Source organism: Gorilla gorilla, chromosome 3 (assembly GCF_029281585.2).
Source record: "Gorilla gorilla gorilla isolate KB3781 chromosome 3, NHGRI_mGorGor1-v2.1_pri, whole genome shotgun sequence".
Classification (NCBI taxonomy): Eukaryota; Metazoa; Chordata; class Mammalia; order Primates; family Hominidae; genus Gorilla; species Gorilla gorilla.
The window spans coordinates 107,787,198-107,805,740 of NC_073227.2; the positions used below are offsets into that span (position 1 = coordinate 107,787,198).

At 40.1% G+C, this 18,543-nt stretch overlaps 1 protein-coding gene across 2 annotated transcripts in view; it reads right to left on the reverse strand.

Annotated features, from left to right (window-relative positions):
- Nucleotides 1-820: 820 nt before the first annotated feature.
- Nucleotides 821-18,543, reverse strand: part of SPARCL1 (SPARC like 1) — a 56,569-nt gene continuing 38,846 nt past the window's right edge. For both annotated transcript variants that reach the window (XM_004039091.5, XM_055384623.2), the window contains 6 exons: nucleotides 18,172-18,290; nucleotides 17,685-17,805; nucleotides 9,866-10,002; nucleotides 7,841-7,989; nucleotides 6,897-7,045; nucleotides 821-1,289 (listed from right to left, as the gene is read on the reverse strand). In XM_004039091.5, the coding sequence (XP_004039139.3) occupies nucleotides 1,261-1,289; nucleotides 6,897-7,045; nucleotides 7,841-7,989; nucleotides 9,866-10,002; nucleotides 17,685-17,805; nucleotides 18,172-18,290 (704 nt within the window). In that variant the 3' untranslated portion in view covers nucleotides 821-1,260. The remainder of the gene's footprint in view (nucleotides 1,290-6,896; nucleotides 7,046-7,840; nucleotides 7,990-9,865; nucleotides 10,003-17,684; nucleotides 17,806-18,171; nucleotides 18,291-18,543) is intronic.

Genomic DNA, 18,543 nt, shown 5'->3' on the forward strand with positions numbered 1-18,543 from the left:
TTTTCACTATCAATTTACATTAATAATATTTAATCTCTTTCTACATTGGACATCAAGACGCTTTATGGCCCTCTACCTGTTTTACCCTTACATTTTCTTTATTTTGAGGCAATGATTATGTGAAATTTTTGCAGGGCCGCCCTCTTCCCCAGCACACATGCTCAACTGCACAAAAAGTTAGAATTAGTTGGATCAAGCAGTGCATAATCTTTCACATTTTATTTTCATGTATTTATTTTTTGAGACAGGGCCTTGCCCTGTCACCCAGGCTGGAGTGCAGTGGCACAATAGCTCACTGCAGCCTCGACCTACTGGGCTCGAGTAATTCTCCTACCTAAGTCCACCAAGTAGCTGGGACCACAGGTACATGCCACCACGCCTGGCTATTTTTTAAGTTTTCATAGAGACAGGGTCTCTCCATGTTGCCTAGGCTGGTCTTGAAATCTTGAGCTCAAGGAATCCTCCCGCCTTGGCTTCCCAAAGTGTTGAGATTACAGGTGTGAGGCTCTGCACCCAGCTTGTTCTACATTTTAAATCAAATTTGGTAAAAAAAGCACTTGATATTAGTTTTTTTCTGTTTAAACTTACATAATGATGAAGGACATTAATGAGCAGCTCTTATCTTACCCCTGAGTATTTGTTTCCTGTAAGAGATGTCTCACACTTTTTCCTCAACCACACACACACACACACACACACACACTCTTAAGGTAGTAGGGTTTAGGAAGCACAATTATAATTTGACATGAAGTGTGAGTCTTGGGTTGATCTTTTACATTTGATTGTCTAAATAATAACTGGAAATACACTTGCATAAGCATTTGGATTTTTATGGACTCTTTATTAGGGTATTAAGATATTGAAAATAATACACGTAAACCACAAAAGAGTAGCATTCCATTTTCTTGAAGTGCACATGATATTATGAACAATACAAATGCATTATTTTTATCATTAATAGTTTAATCATTAATTATCTCATAAGTCAATGCAGAGAGTGAAATTACTATGAATTAAACTTCTGTTCACAATGTACAGTATTTTGCATATGTTGACTTTACTTAATTGTACATTTTTGTTTCCAAAGTTAATGTTAAATACCTGGTGCATAGGTTGTTGTCAAGCAATTACTCTCATTGTCTTGTCATACATGCTAACATTTTGCTAAATATAAATCTACAAGTATCACAGCTGCATATATTTCTGAAGTGGTTAGAACAGAGGAGTATGCTGGAAAGTTGAGTTCTTTAAAATCTTCATTCAAAACAAGAGATTTTCATCTATGTCCTCTGTAAAAAAACAAAAAGCAAAACGACACTTTTAGAAAGTAGCCAGAGTAGTAGCACAAACAATATTAGAGTTGGGGGATTAGAGAAACCATCTAATAAGGCAGTATAGTGGTGATCCTCAACTCTGGTAGGACATCAACATCACTCATGAACTTTTACAAATATACATTTTTAGGCCTCACCTCTGGACTCTAGAATCGGAATCCCTAGGGGTGGACTAATGGCATGTAGACGTTTAGAAAACTCTGCAGGTAATTTGGCTGCAGGGTTGAGAACCACTGATAGAGGAAGAGCAGGTTAATGGGAGGTCCAGCCAAGAAGTGCCCAGTATACTAATCTAGAAGGTGAGCTGAAATGTAATGGAAATAAATAGAAGTGTAGTGCTAGGTTATTCCAGTTTTTAATTGAGTAGCTTGTGAAAGAAATTGTTGCCATACCTGTGGAAGAAGACAGCATCCTCTAGCAAATATAAGATCACTCCTTACCAACATGGCCCACCCTAACAAACTATTATACTACTCTGTGTGGGCACTAGGTAATTTTCCTGCTAATAATCTTTATCTAGTCCAGAGAATGGGAAAGATTATGGACTTTGATTTTTTTTTTTTTGAGTACTGGCTTCATATGTAAAATGGAGATAATAGCTTCATTACTTATACGTTTACTTATATTTGCACCCATAGCCTTTGTCTTCTTTCTGTTGCTCAGATAAGAGATTGTCCTTTTTCTTGACGTTAAGGCTAATTCCTCTACCTATGCTCAAGATCTCTTCTGACCTTCACAAGATTCTCCTTTTACTTTCCTCTTTTTTTCTTACATCCTTCTTCCACCTTTCCTTTTTTACTAGACCGTTCCATTAGCATTTAAATATGTTTCATATTTAGCCTCTAGAACAGTGCCTGCATTTATGTAGACCATCTGTAAAGATTTCTCTCTCTCTCTCTTTTTTTTTTTTTTTTGAAACGGAGTCTCGCTGTTTTCACCTAGGCCGGACTGAAGTGGCGCTATCTCGGCTCACTGCAAGCTCCGCCTTCCGGGTTCACGCCATTCTCCTGCCTCAGCCTCCCGAGTGGCTGGGACTACAGGCGCCCGCCACCGCGCCCGGCTAATTTTTTGTATTTTTAGTAGAGACGGGGTTTCACCGTGTTAGCCAAGATGGTCCCGATCTCCTGAACTCGTGATCCGCCTGCCTCAGCCTCCCAAAGTGCTGGGATTACAGGCGTGAGCCACCGCGCCCGGCCTGTAAAGATTTCTTGAGCAAATGAATGAGTAAATGAAAGGAGTGCTCAAATCTCTTTTATTCTAAAAAATGCTCCCCTTTTTAGAAAATGCTCTGTATCTTTTCTAGGTCTTTCCTGCACTCAAACATTCACTCCTTACCCTTTCTAATCTCCCTTTTCTTCTCAACCCATAGAATGTGACTTCCATCTCTACCATTCCACCAAAACTACTCTAACCAAGGCCACCCAGGATACCCTTATTTCTTTCATCTTCTTTGACATCTCAGTCGCATTTGGCACTGTTTATCTCTTCCACCTCTTTGAAACACCTCCTTTGCATGGCACTATCCTGGTTTTCTTCCTTCATTTCAGGAGAAACTTCATTCTCCTTACTGAATTCTTTCTTCCTCCCCTATCCATCATCTAGATGTTGTTGTTTCTCAGTGCAGTGTTCAATCCTAGACCCCTTTTCATGTAACTCAATGCGTTTTCCTTGGGATAATTAATTCCCTTCCCTGGTGTTAATTATTCTCTGTATGCTTATAATCTTCAAATATGCATTTCAGTTCCAAAACCCTGTCTTGATATATAAGCGGCCAACAAATATATATAAAGTTCCACGTTACTAATCATGAGGAAAATTTAAATCAAAACCATCTCACAATAAGACGCCATTTCACACCAGTCAGAATGGCTATAATTAAAAAGTCTAAAAACAACATGCTGGTGAAGCTGCAGAGAAAAAGAATGCTTAGACACTGGTAATGTAAATTAGTTGAGCCACTGTGGAAAGCAGTTTGAAGATTTCTCAAAGAACTTAAAACAGATCTACTATTCAACCCAGCAATCCCACTACTGGGTATATTTATAAAAAAATCATTTTACTAAAAAGACACATGCACTCATATGCTCGTTGCAGCACTATTCGCAATAGCAAAGATATAAAATCAATGTAGGTGCCCATCAGTGGTGGACATGGTAGGGATAATGGTAGTTTTGATGGAGTGATAGAGATAATGGCCAAACCATAATTACTTTTGCATGAAACTAACACTTAGGAGACAACCTAATACTTTACAATTCAACGTATCTAAAATGGAATTTGTCATTTACTCCAAATCCACTTCTGTTCTTGTGTTTTCTCAGTGGAAGATGCCTCTATTTACCTCTTTTTACCCTGCCTGCTCTGAGCCAGGGACTTCTCTTTTCAATCTCTCACCTGTCTGCTCTCGGCTCCCACATATTTCCTATCAAATATTGTCTTATTTCCACATGCTATATATTTGAGTATGCTTATATCTTAAAATATATCTTGAATATGTTTACTTCTGGTTTTTTTTCCCCTTTGGTCACTCCCCTAGTTCAAGTTCTCATCAGCTCTTGCCTGGGTTTACCACAATATTCTCTCAACAGTTCTTTGGCCCCGCCACAATGTAACCAGGGGAATCCGTCTTAAATACAAACCCAGGGAAATCACTGGCTTGTTTGAAACACTTTGGTGACCCCCCAGTACTCTTAGGATAATGTCTTTAAATGGCTGAGGGGAACTTGCATCATCTGAGTTGTTTACCCTGTTAGTATCACTTGGAGGGTTTTCTGACGATTAGCATGGGTATGTGTCAATGCATGGTATGCATGGGCACAAAATAAATGAGGACTGCTGCACCTGTTACCTGAACCCCATTTTTACAGATAAGGAAAATGAGACTCACTGAGGCTAAGCAACATGCCCTAATTCACACAGCTAGTTAATAACAGCTATGTGAGGAATATATGAGCACGTCTATCACAGGCAGTTAAAATTCAGGAAAACATTGGCTAAACTTTATCTTCTCCTGTAGATTTCTCAGCCTTGAAGGAAAGAAGGGTATACTTACAAATAAATTTGTTTTTCTTTAGCTACATTCCAAAGCAGTAAGTTGTTTACGTGTTCTGACTGAATATTTAATATCTGCTTTATTGGTTTATTATGTGATAATTTTTTCCTTTCTTCAAAATAAGGCAATGATGGCCAAACCACAGTGCACAAACAAGATCATTAGCAGCTTTGTAAATGACTGGATTTTAAGCCCTTCCTGCTCCTCCCAGACAACCGCCCAGCGGAGCCTGGGTGAGCTTACACACTGAAGAGCTGCCAGAAGCTTTGCAAAAAGAATGAGATGCAACTGGTTTTCTTAAGTAAAATGGCCTCTGTTTAAATTTGCCTTTTTATCAGTCCTTTAAAATCACATGTCATATAAACAGGCATCCATAAATACATCCTATCCCAGCTGAGTTTTCCCCTCTAGATAATGGTGAGCAGGGCAGGACAGAAGGATATATTTGAATTTTTATAAGTACTCTGCTTGTATCATAGATGTTAGAAAGACAATTGACATCCAACCCCCTGTGGTCTCCTTCTCCTCCTCCTGCTGTAGCAGGATTGGTCAGTGTGACCAATAGAATGAGGCAGAAATCATGATATATAACTTCTGAGGTTAGGTTATAAAAGACATTGGGGCCTCAGTCTTGGCTTTTTCTCTCTTTCTGCCTGGCCACTTGCTCTGGAGGAATCCAGATACCATGCTGTGGGCAGCCCTGTGGACCAGAGGCCTACACGATGGGATACTGAAGGCTCCTGCAAAGAGCCATGGGAGTGAGCTTAGAAGTAGACCCTTAGCTGCAGTCAAGCCATCAGATAACTGCCGCACTGAATGACCCCTTGACCACAACCTAATGAGAGATCCTAATCCAGAGCCATCCAGGTTAGTTACTGTGAGATTCCTGACCCTTGGAAACCGTGAGAAAGAATTTAACCTGTTAAGTTGTGGGGTGATTCACTATGCAGCATAGACAACTAATATACAGAACTAGGTACTTACAAAAATATACATCCTTTCACAGAATGTTTATTTCACAGAATGATATTGCAAGGAAAAGGACTGACCCTCTCTGCTTACCTATTTATTAATAAGTAAATCCTCATACTTTCACCTCTTCCTCTCTAATTTCAAGGCATTCTACATATGCATGGGGGATATTTTGAAAATGAAGTTTGCACAAGTTATTTCTTTTTGGGAACTTCTGACATTTGATGAACTGACTTTCTTTAATGGCTTAGCTGCATGTTTATCCCAAGGGTATATTGTAAACATGAATGAAATCTCTGTTTCAGAGATTTGATGTTCACTGTTAATTTACGTTCTGTGAGTGGTATTTTTCTTATTTATTTATTTTAATTGACAAATAAAAATGGTATGTATTTATCATGTAAAACATGACCTTTTAAAATATATATACCTTGTGGAATGGTTAAATTGATCTGATTAACGAATGCATTACCTCACATACTATCATTTTTGTGTGTGTGTGGTGAGAATTGCGAGTAGATTTGAATGCTCATTGTTTGAACATCTTTCTTTTTTTTTTTTTTTTGAGACCGAGTCTCACTCTATCACCCAGGCTGGAGTGCAGTGTTGAGATCTTGGCTTACTGCAAACTCTGCCTCCCAGGTTCAAGCAATTCTCCTGCCTCAGCCTCCCGAGTAGCTGGGATTACAGGCGTGTGCCACCAAGCCCACCTAATTTTTGTATTTTTGGTAGAGGCAGGGTTTCACCATGTTGGCCAGGCTAGTCTCTAACTCCTGACCTCACGTGATCCACCCACCTCGGCCTCCCAAAGTGCTGGGATTACAGGCATGAGCCACCGTGCCCAGCCTTTCATATCTTAATTATTGAAAACATACTTGCTCATAAAATTCAAGCCTAACTTAAGGAAAGAAAAGGAAACATATTAAGACATAACCCAGCAAAACAAGCATCTAAATTTAATTTCCTCCACTGCAGGAGTAAAGAAAGAATACTCTGATCTACCCTCCCACAGCTCCCATTCATTGAGGATGAAGCCATGGGTGAGTTTTGGGTTAAAGGATTATCCCAGCACTAACTGTGATGTAAAATCCAGTCTTTAGTGTGTTGGTAATGGATTCTGAGATGTTCTGACATCTCCCGTTGTCAGAAATGGGCTTGCTTTTTTATTCTTTATGTGTAATTTTGAAAAGTTTGGCCCAAGGCCCAGGTTAAGGTAGGATATGAAATAAGGAAGGACACAAAGCCTGCTGAGATTTGGCCCAACTCTGGATTCACATGTCTTTCTAGGCTTAGCTGACTGTTGAGATCTCAATGCATGTTCACCCTTGCTACCCTTTGAAAACAGGCCATAAAGGTAGTAAGAAGTGACTTTGCAATGGCAGCATGTGCACCAAGGGAGTCCTATCTGGGAAGCTGCCACCTTTTTGTTTCTAGCTTCCAATTTGAACATGTGGCAGGACCTCTCTATGAAGCATGCAGGGCTTAGGGCTTGTCTGAGGAAGAAGACATCCCTCTTCTTTGGCTGGTGATGAATTTACCTTCTTTAATTCCAAAGCAGTGGCCCCACTCCTTCAGGGTGATGTGCTTATCCTTGTTGGGGTCACACTCCTCAAAGAAACGGGTTATGCAGTGTTCCATGGGCACCAGAGATGCTCGCAGAGGAGCAAGTTCAGAATGTGTCAAGACTCTGCAATGAAATACATGGTATCCTATTAATTGAGTAGCTTGTGCATGAAGATTTAACTCTCAGGCTCACCAAGGACATTTTTCTCCCATAAGGTTGCTATATATGTGATATAAACAGAGTACAGATAAAAACTGCCAACGAAATAAACTATTTGTGGGTAAGGTTGACAGCTTTTGGGATGTTGATTCACAAGGTTTCTGTCTTCACAGGAACTGTCCTTCCCCAACCCTAAATCTATAGGGGTGTACCCAGCAGTCATGTTGGTACAACCTGGTTCTCATCCACTGGCCATACCTGATTGTTTTAGATGTAGTCACTTGACCCACATTGGGCCAATCTTGGGAATTTACGATCAAGAATGAGAAAGTTGGAGGAGTATCTATGGGAAGCTGGACCTTAACATGTAAACTTGGGAGCTGTGGTGTAGCCATATTCTGCTATCTTCACAGCAGCTTTTTTTTTTTTAAATGAATATTACATAGCTTTGATAATTGTGATAAGGGGACTTCAAAAAGTTCATTGAGAAATGGAATTAAAAGATAAAATTATAAAACATAAACTTTATCAACATAAGCTCTATCAAGTTTCAGACTTTTTTATTATTATTATTATACCTTAAGTTCTAGGGTACATCATACACAGCAGCTTTGTGTTTAGACTCCTAACCAGGCATTTCAGTATTCTAAAATGGAACTGGGAAATGTCCTAAATCTGTTTAGATTTTCCTTTTGCGTAGATATGTAGATATTTTATCAGAGAGATAAATCTAGAAATGGAAAGGTAAAGAGTTCTTACCTATCCATAGGGTGTTGGTCAAGTTCACTAAACTGCCAGTGCACAGGATACACATACATGTGGTAGTTTTTCTTAAAGTCCCTTAAGAGAAGGTCAATGGGATGGTCCCCAGCCAAGAGCCTCTTTTCATCCAGGTAAATTTTCTTGACCTGGGATTAGGAAGGCAGAAGACTGTCAGAGAATCAGACAAATGTAATGGACTCGTCACTTGCTAAACTTTACTTGAAGAGTGACAGTAACACGATAGGGGAAAACAAGCTCAGGACATCATGTGCAACCAAATGAAATTCCTTCCAATCAATACTACAGGCCTTTCTCATGTCTACACAGAATAGCACCTGATGTAAGAAACCTCTGGTTTTTAGAAGAAATTTAAATTCTTTTTTAAACTTTTAAATATTTTAAGTATTTTTTGCCTCTTTCTTTTAACCAAGTAATGTTCGCTGCATTTTTTTTTAAAACTATGAGGTTTTAATGAAAAGGGCTGAATTGACTAAGGCGATTAGTTAGTGAAAAGTGCTGCTCCTTCCCCCGATGACAGAGTCCATTCTTAGTCTTCTAGGTCATCCATCCAGTGCCCACTCAGTCTTGCTTTCACCCTGGTGTGTTATTGCTTGGCCAGCCCCATTGAAATTTCCCTGTTTCATAGCTAATACCCTCAAGGCTCTCTGTGACAAGGTATTCAAGACGGGGGCTAGAAATTATTCTTGAGCAGTGCCTATGAAACTCTCAGCTTGTGATGTTGCCTCTTATTTCACTGAGTAATTGGAAGCAAACAGGACCTCCACCTGCTCCCAGAACCACAACTTTGCTCCCTGTGACCTTCCTGTGCTCCTAACCTAAGTCCAATCCCTCTCCTCTGGGTGGGACATGTATCGAAGAACGCCCTCTGGCAGTTGTGCGCATTCTCTGTTCCCCACTAATATTTCCTTCTTGACTGGGTTATTTCCAGAAGAATGCAAAAATCCTCTACCATCTCCCACTGCTAGGTGGGACTCTTGAACTCACTTTCCACTCCAGCTGCCACCCCATTTCTCTTTATCTCTTCATAGCAAAACTCCTTGAAAGGATTGTCTATACTTGTTGCATCCATTCCTCCTAGTCTCTGTTGAACCCTGTCCACTGGAGCTTCCCTCCTGAAACATGCTCCCACCCCAGGAACAGCTCCTATCAAGGTCAACTATGACTTTGACATGCTAAATCCCTGGCCAATTCTCAGTCTTCAACTCATCTGACACAGTTAATGCACACCCTCCTTCTTGTTTTATTTGTCTTCACACCATGTTTAATCCCAACTGACATACTTATACATATATTTGCTGATTTGGTTATATTTACATAAATGCTCATTTTACTATATATAATTGCATATATGCATATATATGTATATACAAATATATGCATATACAAACATTACATACGCACACACATATATACTTATTTGTTTAGAGTCTGTCTCTTCACCCAGAATGTAAACTCACGAAGGCAGAGATTTTCTTTTCGTTGCTGTATCTCCAGTATTTAGGTCAATTTCTGGCACCCAGGATACACTCAATAACTATCTGGTGAATGAATTTTCTCTGGAAGCTTTTGGAATCAATGTTCTGTGCTTTTTAATCTTAATATATTACTGATATTTTGAGTAATGGATTTACTTTATATCATACATCTATGTCTGGCCTATGAGAACAAAACAAATGCTTAGATTTAAATACGATGTTTGGACTGACTATATCAATGCTAAATTTATATTAACTTTGCTCAACCAGAGCTTGCTCTAGGTAGGAATTGAAGAGCCCTAATTCAGGCTGACCATTGGGAAGAATGGGGCGGTTTGGTGGTGTCTGAAACCTTGTGGCATGAATGGTGACATCTATTATTCTGTTAAGCCACATGGGCTAACCGGGCATGGGGAAGCATAGTGGGCTTTTGCCAGTATGCAGAGGTAGGTAGCCCCCCCACCACGTCTTTCTTCCTCATGCCCTGTAGACAGACATTGAAGAAGCTAACCTGTGGATAACTTACTTTATTTCTCTGCTTCTCATTTAGATAACCAGCATGTTCAGAGTTGGCTTCATAAAGCTGCATGAGGATATTCTTGAGCCAGTCTCTCATCCGTAGAGGAAACTGAATCACTTCAAAGTCCGTACAAGTAGGAATAGCTGTTACAAGCAGAAAACGTACTGTAATCTTTGGGCTTATTCGTGTCCTATGGCAAGTCCTCATAACAGGAAGCTTAACGACTTCTGGCAACTGACAGAGCTTTCTCAGGGCCCCATTATTATGACAGTGGTCCTCAGCCCTGGCAGCAGCACAACAAAATTGCCTGGGGTTTTAAAAAACATACCAAATGCCAGCTTCCAATCAAGTAAATTCTGATGTGATTGGTCTGGCGTGAATTCTGGGCATCAGGATGTTTTTAAAGCTCCAAGATCTATTTGGATGTGCAGCTAGGCCCCAGAATCACTGCTGTAGAATCAGAGTTGAAATTTGTAGGTGGAGGGCACAAGTGCTATTGAATAGAGAAAAAGGTAGCTATTAGCTGATACTATGGTAAGAAATACTGCTAAATCTCAGTGGCTTAAAGAAACAAAAGTCAATTTTGCAATCCTGCTACAAGTCCAATACAAGTTGGCAGGAGGGCTCTGCTCATTGCAGTCTCCCCAGAGCTCAGGATCACTGCCGTTTTGTTTTTTGTTTTTTAATTATACTTTAAGTTCTGAGATACATGTGCAGAATGTGCAGGTTTGTTACATACGTATACACATGCCATAGTGGTTTGCTGCACCCATCAACCTATCATCTACATTAGGTATTTCTCCTAATGCTATCCCTCTCCTAGTCCCCCAGCCCCTGACAGGCCCTGGTATATGATGTTCCCCTCCCTGTGTCCATGTGTTTTCACTGTTCAACTCCCACTTATGAGTGAGAACATGCAGTGTTTGCTTTTCTGTTCCTGTGTTAGTTTGCTGAGAATGATGGTTTCCAGCTTCATCCATGTCTCTGCAAAGGACATGAACTTATCCTTTTTTATGGCTGCATAGTATTCCATGGTGTATATGTGTCATATTTTCTTTATCCAGTCTATCACTGATGGGCATTTTGGTTGGTTCCAAGTCTTTGCTATTGTGAACAGTGCTGTAATAAACATATGTGTGAATGCATCTTTATAGTAGAATGATTTGTAACCCTTTGGGTATATACCCAGTAATGGGATTGCTGTATCAAATGGTATTTCTAGTTCTAGATTCTTGAGGAATTGCCACACTGTCTTCCACAATGATTGAACTAATTTACTCCCACCAACAGTATGAAAGCGTTCCTATTTCTTCACATCCTCTCCAGTATCTGTTGTTTCCTGACTTTTTAATGATCGCCATTCTAACTGGTGAGAGATGGTATCTCATTGTGGTTTTGATTTGCATTTCTCTAATGACGAGTGATTATGAGCTTTTTTTCATATGTTTTTTGGCCGCATAAATGTCTTCTTTTTGAGAAGTGTCTGTTCATATCCTTCACCCACTTTTTGATGGGGTTTTTTTTTCTTGTAAATTTGTATCTGTTCCTTGTAGATTCTGGGTATAAGCCCTTAGTTAGATTGACAGATTGCAAAAATTTTCTCCCATTCTGTAGGTTGCCTGTTTACTCTGATGATAGTTTCTTTTGCTGTGCAGAAGCTCTTTAGTTTAATTAGATCCCATTAATCAATTTTGGCTTTTGTTGTCATTGCTTTTGGTGTTTTAGTCATGAAGTCTTTGCCCATGCCTATGTCCTGAATGGTATTGCCTAAGTTTTCTTCTAGGGTTTTTATGGTTTTAGGTCTTATGTTTAAGTCTTTAATCCATCTTGAGTTAATTTTTGTATGAAGTGTAAGGAAGGAATCCAGTATCAGTTTTCTGCATATGGCTAGCCAGTTTTCCCAGCACCATTTATTAAATAAGGAATCCTTTCCCCATTGCTTATTTTTGTCAGGTTTGTCAAATATCAGATGGCTGTATATGTGTGGCATTATTTCTGAGCCATCTGCTCTGTTCCATTGGTCTATATATCTGTTTTGATACCAATACCATGCTGTTTTAGTTACTGTAGCCTTGTAGTATAGTTTGAAGTTAGTTAGCGTGATGCCTCCAGCTTTGTTGTTTTTGCTTAGGATTGTCTTGGATATATGGGCTCTTTTTTGGTTCCATATGAACTTTAAAGTAGTTTTTTTCTAATTCTGTGAAGAAAGTCAGTGGTAGCTTGATGGGGATAGGATTGAATCTATAAATTACTTTGGGCAGTACAACCATTTTCACGATATTGATTCTTCCTATCCATGAGCATTTGTTTGTGTCCTCTCTTACTTCTTCAGCAATGGTTTGTAGTTCTCCTTGAAGACGTCCTTCACATCCATTGTAAGTTGTATTCCTAGGTATTTTATTCTCTTTGTAGCAATTGCGAATGGGCATTCACTTATGATTTGGCTCTCTGCTTGTCTGTTATTGGTATATAGGAATGCTTGTGATTTTCGTACATTGATTTTGTATCCTGAGACTTTGCTGAAGTTGCTTATCAGCTTAAGGAGATTTTGGACTGAGATGATGGGGTTTTCTAAATATACAATCATGTCATCTGCAAACAGGGACAATTTGACTTCCTGTCTTCCTATTTGAATGCCCTTTATTTCTTTCTCTTGCCTGACTGCCCTGGCCAGAACTTCCAATACTATGTTGAATAGGAGTGGTGAGAGAGGGCATCCTTGTCTTGTGCTGGTTTTCAAAGGGAATGCTTCCAGCTTCTGCCCATTCAGTATGATATTGGCTATGGGTTTGTCATAAATAGCTGTTATTATTTTGAGATATGTTCCATCAATACCTAGTTTATTGAGAGTTTTTAGCATGAAGGGGTATTGAATTTTGTTGAAGACCTTTTCTGCATCTATTGAGATAATCATGTGGTTTTTGTCATTAGTTCTGTTTATGTGATGGCTTACACTTATTGATTTGCGTATGTTGAACCATCCTTGCATCCCAGGGATGAAGGTGACTTGATTGTGGTAGATAAGCTTTTTGATGTGCTCCTGGATTTGGTTTGCCAGTATTTTATTGAGGATTTTCGCATCCATGTTCATCAGTGATATTGGCCTGAAATTTTTTTTTTTTGTATATCTGTCAGGTTTTTGTATCAGGATGATGCTGGCCTCATAAAATGAGCTAGGGAGGAGTCCCTCTTTTTCTATTGTTTGGAATACTTTCTGAAGGAATAGTACCAGCTCCTCTTTGTACCTCTGGTAGAATTCAGCTGTGAATCTGTCTGGTCCCCAGCTTTTTTTGGGTGGTAGGCTATTAATTACTGCCTCAATTTCAGAACTTGTTATTGGTCTATTCAGGGATTCAACTTCTTCCTGATTTAGTCTTGGGAGGGTATATGTGTCCAGGAATTTATCTATTTCTTCTAGATTTTCTAGTTTATTTGTATAGAGGTGTTTATAGTATTCTCTGATGGTAGTTTGTATTTCTGTGGGGTCAGTGGTGATATCCCCTTTATCATTTTTTATTGTATCTATTTGATTCTTCTCTCTTTTCTTCTCTATTAGTCTGGCTAGCTGTCTATCTATTTTGTTAATCTTTAAAAAAAACCAGCTCCTAGGTTCATTGATTTTTTGAAGGGTTTTTCGTGTCTCTATCTCCTTCAGTTATGCTCTGATCTTAGTTATTTCTTGTCTTCTGCTAGCTTTTGAATGTGTTTGCTCTTGCTTCTCTAGTTCTTTTAATTGTGATGCTAGGGTGTCAATTTTAGATCTTTCCTGCTTTTCTTATGGGCATTTAGTGGTATATATTTCCCTCTAAACACTGTTTTAGCTGTGTCCCAGAGATTCTGGCCCGTTTTGCCTTCATTCTCATTGGTTTCAAAGAACTTCCTTATTTCTGCCTTAATTTCGTTATTTACCCAGTAGTCATTCAGGACCAGGTTGTTCAGTTTCCATGTATTTGTGCAGTTTTGAGTGAGTTTCTTAATCCTGAATTCTAATTTGATTGCAGTGTGGTCTGAGAGACTGTTATGATTTCCATTCTTTTGCATCTGCTGAGGAGTTTTTACTTTCAATTATTTGGTGAATTTTAGAATAAGTACAATGTAGTGCTGAGAAGAATGTATATTCTGTCGATTTGGGGTGGAGAGTTCTGTAGATGTCTATTAGGTCTGCTTGGTCCAGAGCTGAGTTCAAGTCCTGAATATACTTGTTAATTTCTGTCTTGTTGATCTGTCTAATTTTGACAGTGGGTTTTTAAAGTCTCCCACTATTATTGTGTGGGAGTCTAAGTCTCTTTGTAGTTCTCTAAGAACTTGCTTTATATATCTGGGTGCTCCTATACTGGGTGCATATATGTTTAGGATAGTTAGCTCTTCTTGTTGCATTTATCTCTTTACCATTATGTGATGCCCTTCTTTGTGTTTTTTGATCTTTGTTGGTTTAAAGCCTGTTTTATCAGAGGCTAGTATTGCAATTCGTGCTTTTTTTTTTTTGCTTTCCAATTCTTGGTAAATATTCCTCCATCCCTTTATTTTGAGCCTATGTATGTCTTTGCACGTGAGCTGGGTCTCCTGAATACAGCACGCTGATGGGTCTTGACTTTTTATCCAATTTGCCAGTCTGTGTCTTTTAATTGGGGCATTTAGCCCGTTTACATTTAAAATTAATATTGTTATGTGTGAATTTGATCCTGTCATTATGATGCTAGCTGGTTATTTTGCCCATTAGTTGATGCGGTTTTTTCATAGTGTTGATGGTCTTTACAATTTGGTATGTTTTTGCAGTGGCTGGTACTGGTTTTTCCTTTCCATATTTAGTGCTTCCTTCAGAAGCTCTTGTAAAGCAGGCCTGGTGGTGAAAAAATCTCTCAGCATTTGCTTATCTGTAAAATATTTTATTTCTCCACTTATGAAGCTTAGTTTGACTGGTTATGAAATTCTAGGTTGAAAATTCTTTTCTTTAAGCATGTTGAATATTGGCCCCCACTCTTTTCTTGCTTGTAGGATTTCTGCAGAGAGTTCCACTGTTAGTCTGATGGGCTTCCGTTTGTGGGTATTCCGACCTTTCTGTCTGGCTGCCCTTAACATTTTTTCCTTCATTTCAGCCTTGGTGAATCTGACAATTATGTGTCTTGGAGTTGCTCTTCTTGAGGATTATCTTTGTGGTGTTCTCCGTATTTGCTGAATTTCAGCATTGGTCTGTCTTGCTAGGTTGGGGAAGTTCTCCCGGATAATATCCTGAAGAGTGTTTTCCAACTTGGTTCCAGTCTCCTCATTACTTCCAGGTACACCAATCAGATGTAGGTTTGGTCTTTTCACATAGTCTCACATTTCTTGGAGGCTTTGTTTATTCCTTTTCATTCTTTTTTCTCTAATCTTGTCTTCACACTTTGTTTCATTAAGTTGATCTTCAATCTTTGATATCCTTTCTTCCACTTAATCGATTTGGATATTGATACTTGTGTATGCTTCACGAAGTTCTCGTGCTGTGTTTTTCAGCTCCATCAGGTCATTTATGTTCTTCTCTAAACTGGTTATTCTGGTTAGCAATTCCTCTAACCTTTTTTCAAGGTTCTTAGCTTCCTTGTATTGGGTTATAACATGTTCCTTTAACTCAGAGGAGTTTGTTATTACCCATGTTCTGAAGCCTACTTCTGTCACTTCCTCAAACTCATTCTCCATCCACTTTTGTTCCCTTGCTGGCAAGGAGTTGTGATCCTTTGGAGGAGAAGAGGCATTCCCATTTTTGGAATTTTCAGGCTTTTTGTGTTGGTTTTTCCTCATCTTCATGGATTTTCTGCCTTTGGTCTTTGATGTTAGTGGCCTTCAGATGGGGTTTTTGTGTGGATATCTTTTTTGTTGATGTTGATGCTATTCCTTTCCGTTCATTAGTTTTCCTTCTAACAGGCCCCTCTGCTGCAGGTCTGCTGGAGTTCACTCAAGGTCCATTCTAGACCTTGTTTGCCTGGGTGTCACCAGCAGAGGCTGCAGAACAGCAAACATTGCTGCCTGTTCCTTCCTCTGGAAGCTTCGTCCCAGAGGGGTACCGGCTAGATGCCAGCCAGAGCTCTCCTGTATGAGATGTCTGTTGACCCCTGCTGGGAGGTCTCTCCCAGTCAGGAGGCATGGGGGTCAGGGACCCACTTGAGGAGGCAGTCTGTTCCTTAGCAGAGCTTGAGTGCTGTGCTGGGAGATCTGCTGCTCTCTTCAGATCCGGCAGGCAGGAACATTTAAGTCTGCTCTGCCCACAGCCGCCCCTTTCCCCAGGTGCTCTGTCCCAAGGAGATGGGAGCTTTATCTATAAACCCCTGACTGGGGCTGCTGCCTTACTTTCAGAGATGCCTTTCCCAGAGAGGAAGAATCTAGAGAGGCAGTCTAGCTACAGTGGCTTTCTGGTGCTGCTGTGGGCTCCACCCAGTCCGAACTTCCTAGCAGCTTTGTTTACACTGTGAAGGGAAAACCGCCAACTCAAGCCTCAGTAATGGTGGATGCCCCTCCCCCCACCAAACTCAAGCATCCCAGGTCAACTTCAGACTGCTGTGTTGGCAGCAAGAATTTCAAGCCAGTGGATCTTAGCTTGCTGGGCTCTGTGGGGGTGGGATCCACTGAGCTAGACCATTTGGCTCACTGGCTTCAGCCACATTTCCAGGGAAGTGAACAATTCTGTCTTGTTGGCATTCCAGGTGCCACTGGGATATGGAAAAAAACTCCTGTAGCTAGCTTGGTGTCTGCCCAAATGGTGGCCCAGTTTTGTGCTTGAAACCCAGGGTCCTGGTGGTGTAGGCACCCGAGGGAATCTCCTGGTCTGTGGATTGCAAAGACTGTGGGAAAAGCATAGTATCTGGGCCAGAATGCACCATCTTTCGCAGCACAGTCCCTCACAGCTTCCCTTCGCTAGGGGAGGGAGTTTCCCGATCCCTTGCAGTTACTGGGTGAGGCAACACCCCACCCTACTTTGGCTCCCCCTCTGTGAGCTGCACCCACTGTCTAACCAGTCCCAGTGAGCTGGGTACCTCAGCTGGAAATGCAGAAATCACCCTCTTTCTGCGTTGATCTCACTGGGAGCTGCAAACCAGAGTGGTCCCTATTTGGCCATCTTGCCAGCCACCAATGACGTTGCCATTTTTTGAGGCCACTATCTCAAAGAGAGTTTGTGGTGGCAAAGGAGCAGAGGATGGAGAACCATACCCCAGCTCTTGAATGCTTCTGCCCAGAACTCACATAGATGACTTTTTTCACATTTCACTGGACAAAGCAAGATATATGGTCATACCTAACATCCAGGAGGCTGACATGTTTCATCCTCTCCTGTGTCTGGAAGGGGAGGAGACCCGGAAACATTAGTGAGCACTGCTAATGTGGAGAATCACTTAGTGGTAAGGGGAGCCAAACACAATTGAGAATATCCTGGGGAAGGAAGACAGCCTTAAAAAACTTCTGGAAAAATGTGTTGTCAGAAGACTTCTTGGCAAAGGCTTAACTTAAATTGGGAAGAGGGCAAATAATGTAGCAAAATTCCAGTGATTCAACTCTGTGATTAAGTGGATAGCATTATCATAGTGGTTCTGAGCCCTGGCTGCACATTAGAATTGTCTAGGTTACTTTAAAAACAAATAAAAAAAACAATGTCAGGATTCCAACCTAGTTCAGTTAAATCAGAATCTCCTACGGTTAAGGCCTGAGAGTTCTTATTTTTTAAGTTTCTCCAGTTGATGATTTTTGTGTTCAGAACTACATCAGCTTTTCCCTGTTTGCATATAGATAATTCAGGCATGTCCAGATTCATCCCAAGCCCTCTCAGAGATGATGGTTGACAGGAGGGACATAATCTTACATTTGCAGGCTCCAAAATAATCCAGCTGGAGTTGATGCCCCTTTTTGGTCCCCTCCAGTCTGCATTTAGTAGCGAATAGATGACAGGAACTAGCATAGGTCTGATTGTCAGTGCCACAAACCTATGGAAGATAAGTAGAAGAAAAAGCTGATAGAGCCAAATGCTCACTGGAAGACACTCTGCTCCTTAAAGCTCATATGCTGATAACAGTGCTGTGCCAAAGATGTGGTCAGGTAGGTGAGACTATTAAAATCGTAATTGTTCCATTTGGCATCAAAAAAATCAACTAAACTGTACCAACGGTGATGACAATTTAGCTCTAGATAAGCTCAGTAGAATGAAAACTGCAGATGTTCCAAATATCCCAAATAACCAAATGATAACCTAGGTATCTACCTTTTTTAAGCAAAAATTTCAATTGCAAATATTTTTATTTCAGTCACTAACCTTTTGGAGCCACTTAAAGACTATTTTACAGAATACTTACTTGATCAAGGGGTTTTGTTGGAGGACAAGTCACTGGATCCTGGCAGACACAGTGAGGTTTTCCCTGTTGGTCTGCCTTACAGATGTGGCCTCTTTTACACTGGAAGCTCATGCAAGAATCTAACAGAAAAGATTGGGCAGGAAGCATGGACAAAGTTAAATTGAGTATGTAAATACAAATTCACTCGACTAGTTTCATTTTCACTAATGAGGGGGAAATTTTGAAGTCCTTGAAATTTGCAAATTTGGAAGTGGGAAGACATTGGAATCCTCTTTAATTGATGTGTTAATATCAGATGGAACCTTCTATTTTACATGATAATTTTACAGATTATTTTACATGATAATCTAGATTTCCTCTTGCAGCAGTTTG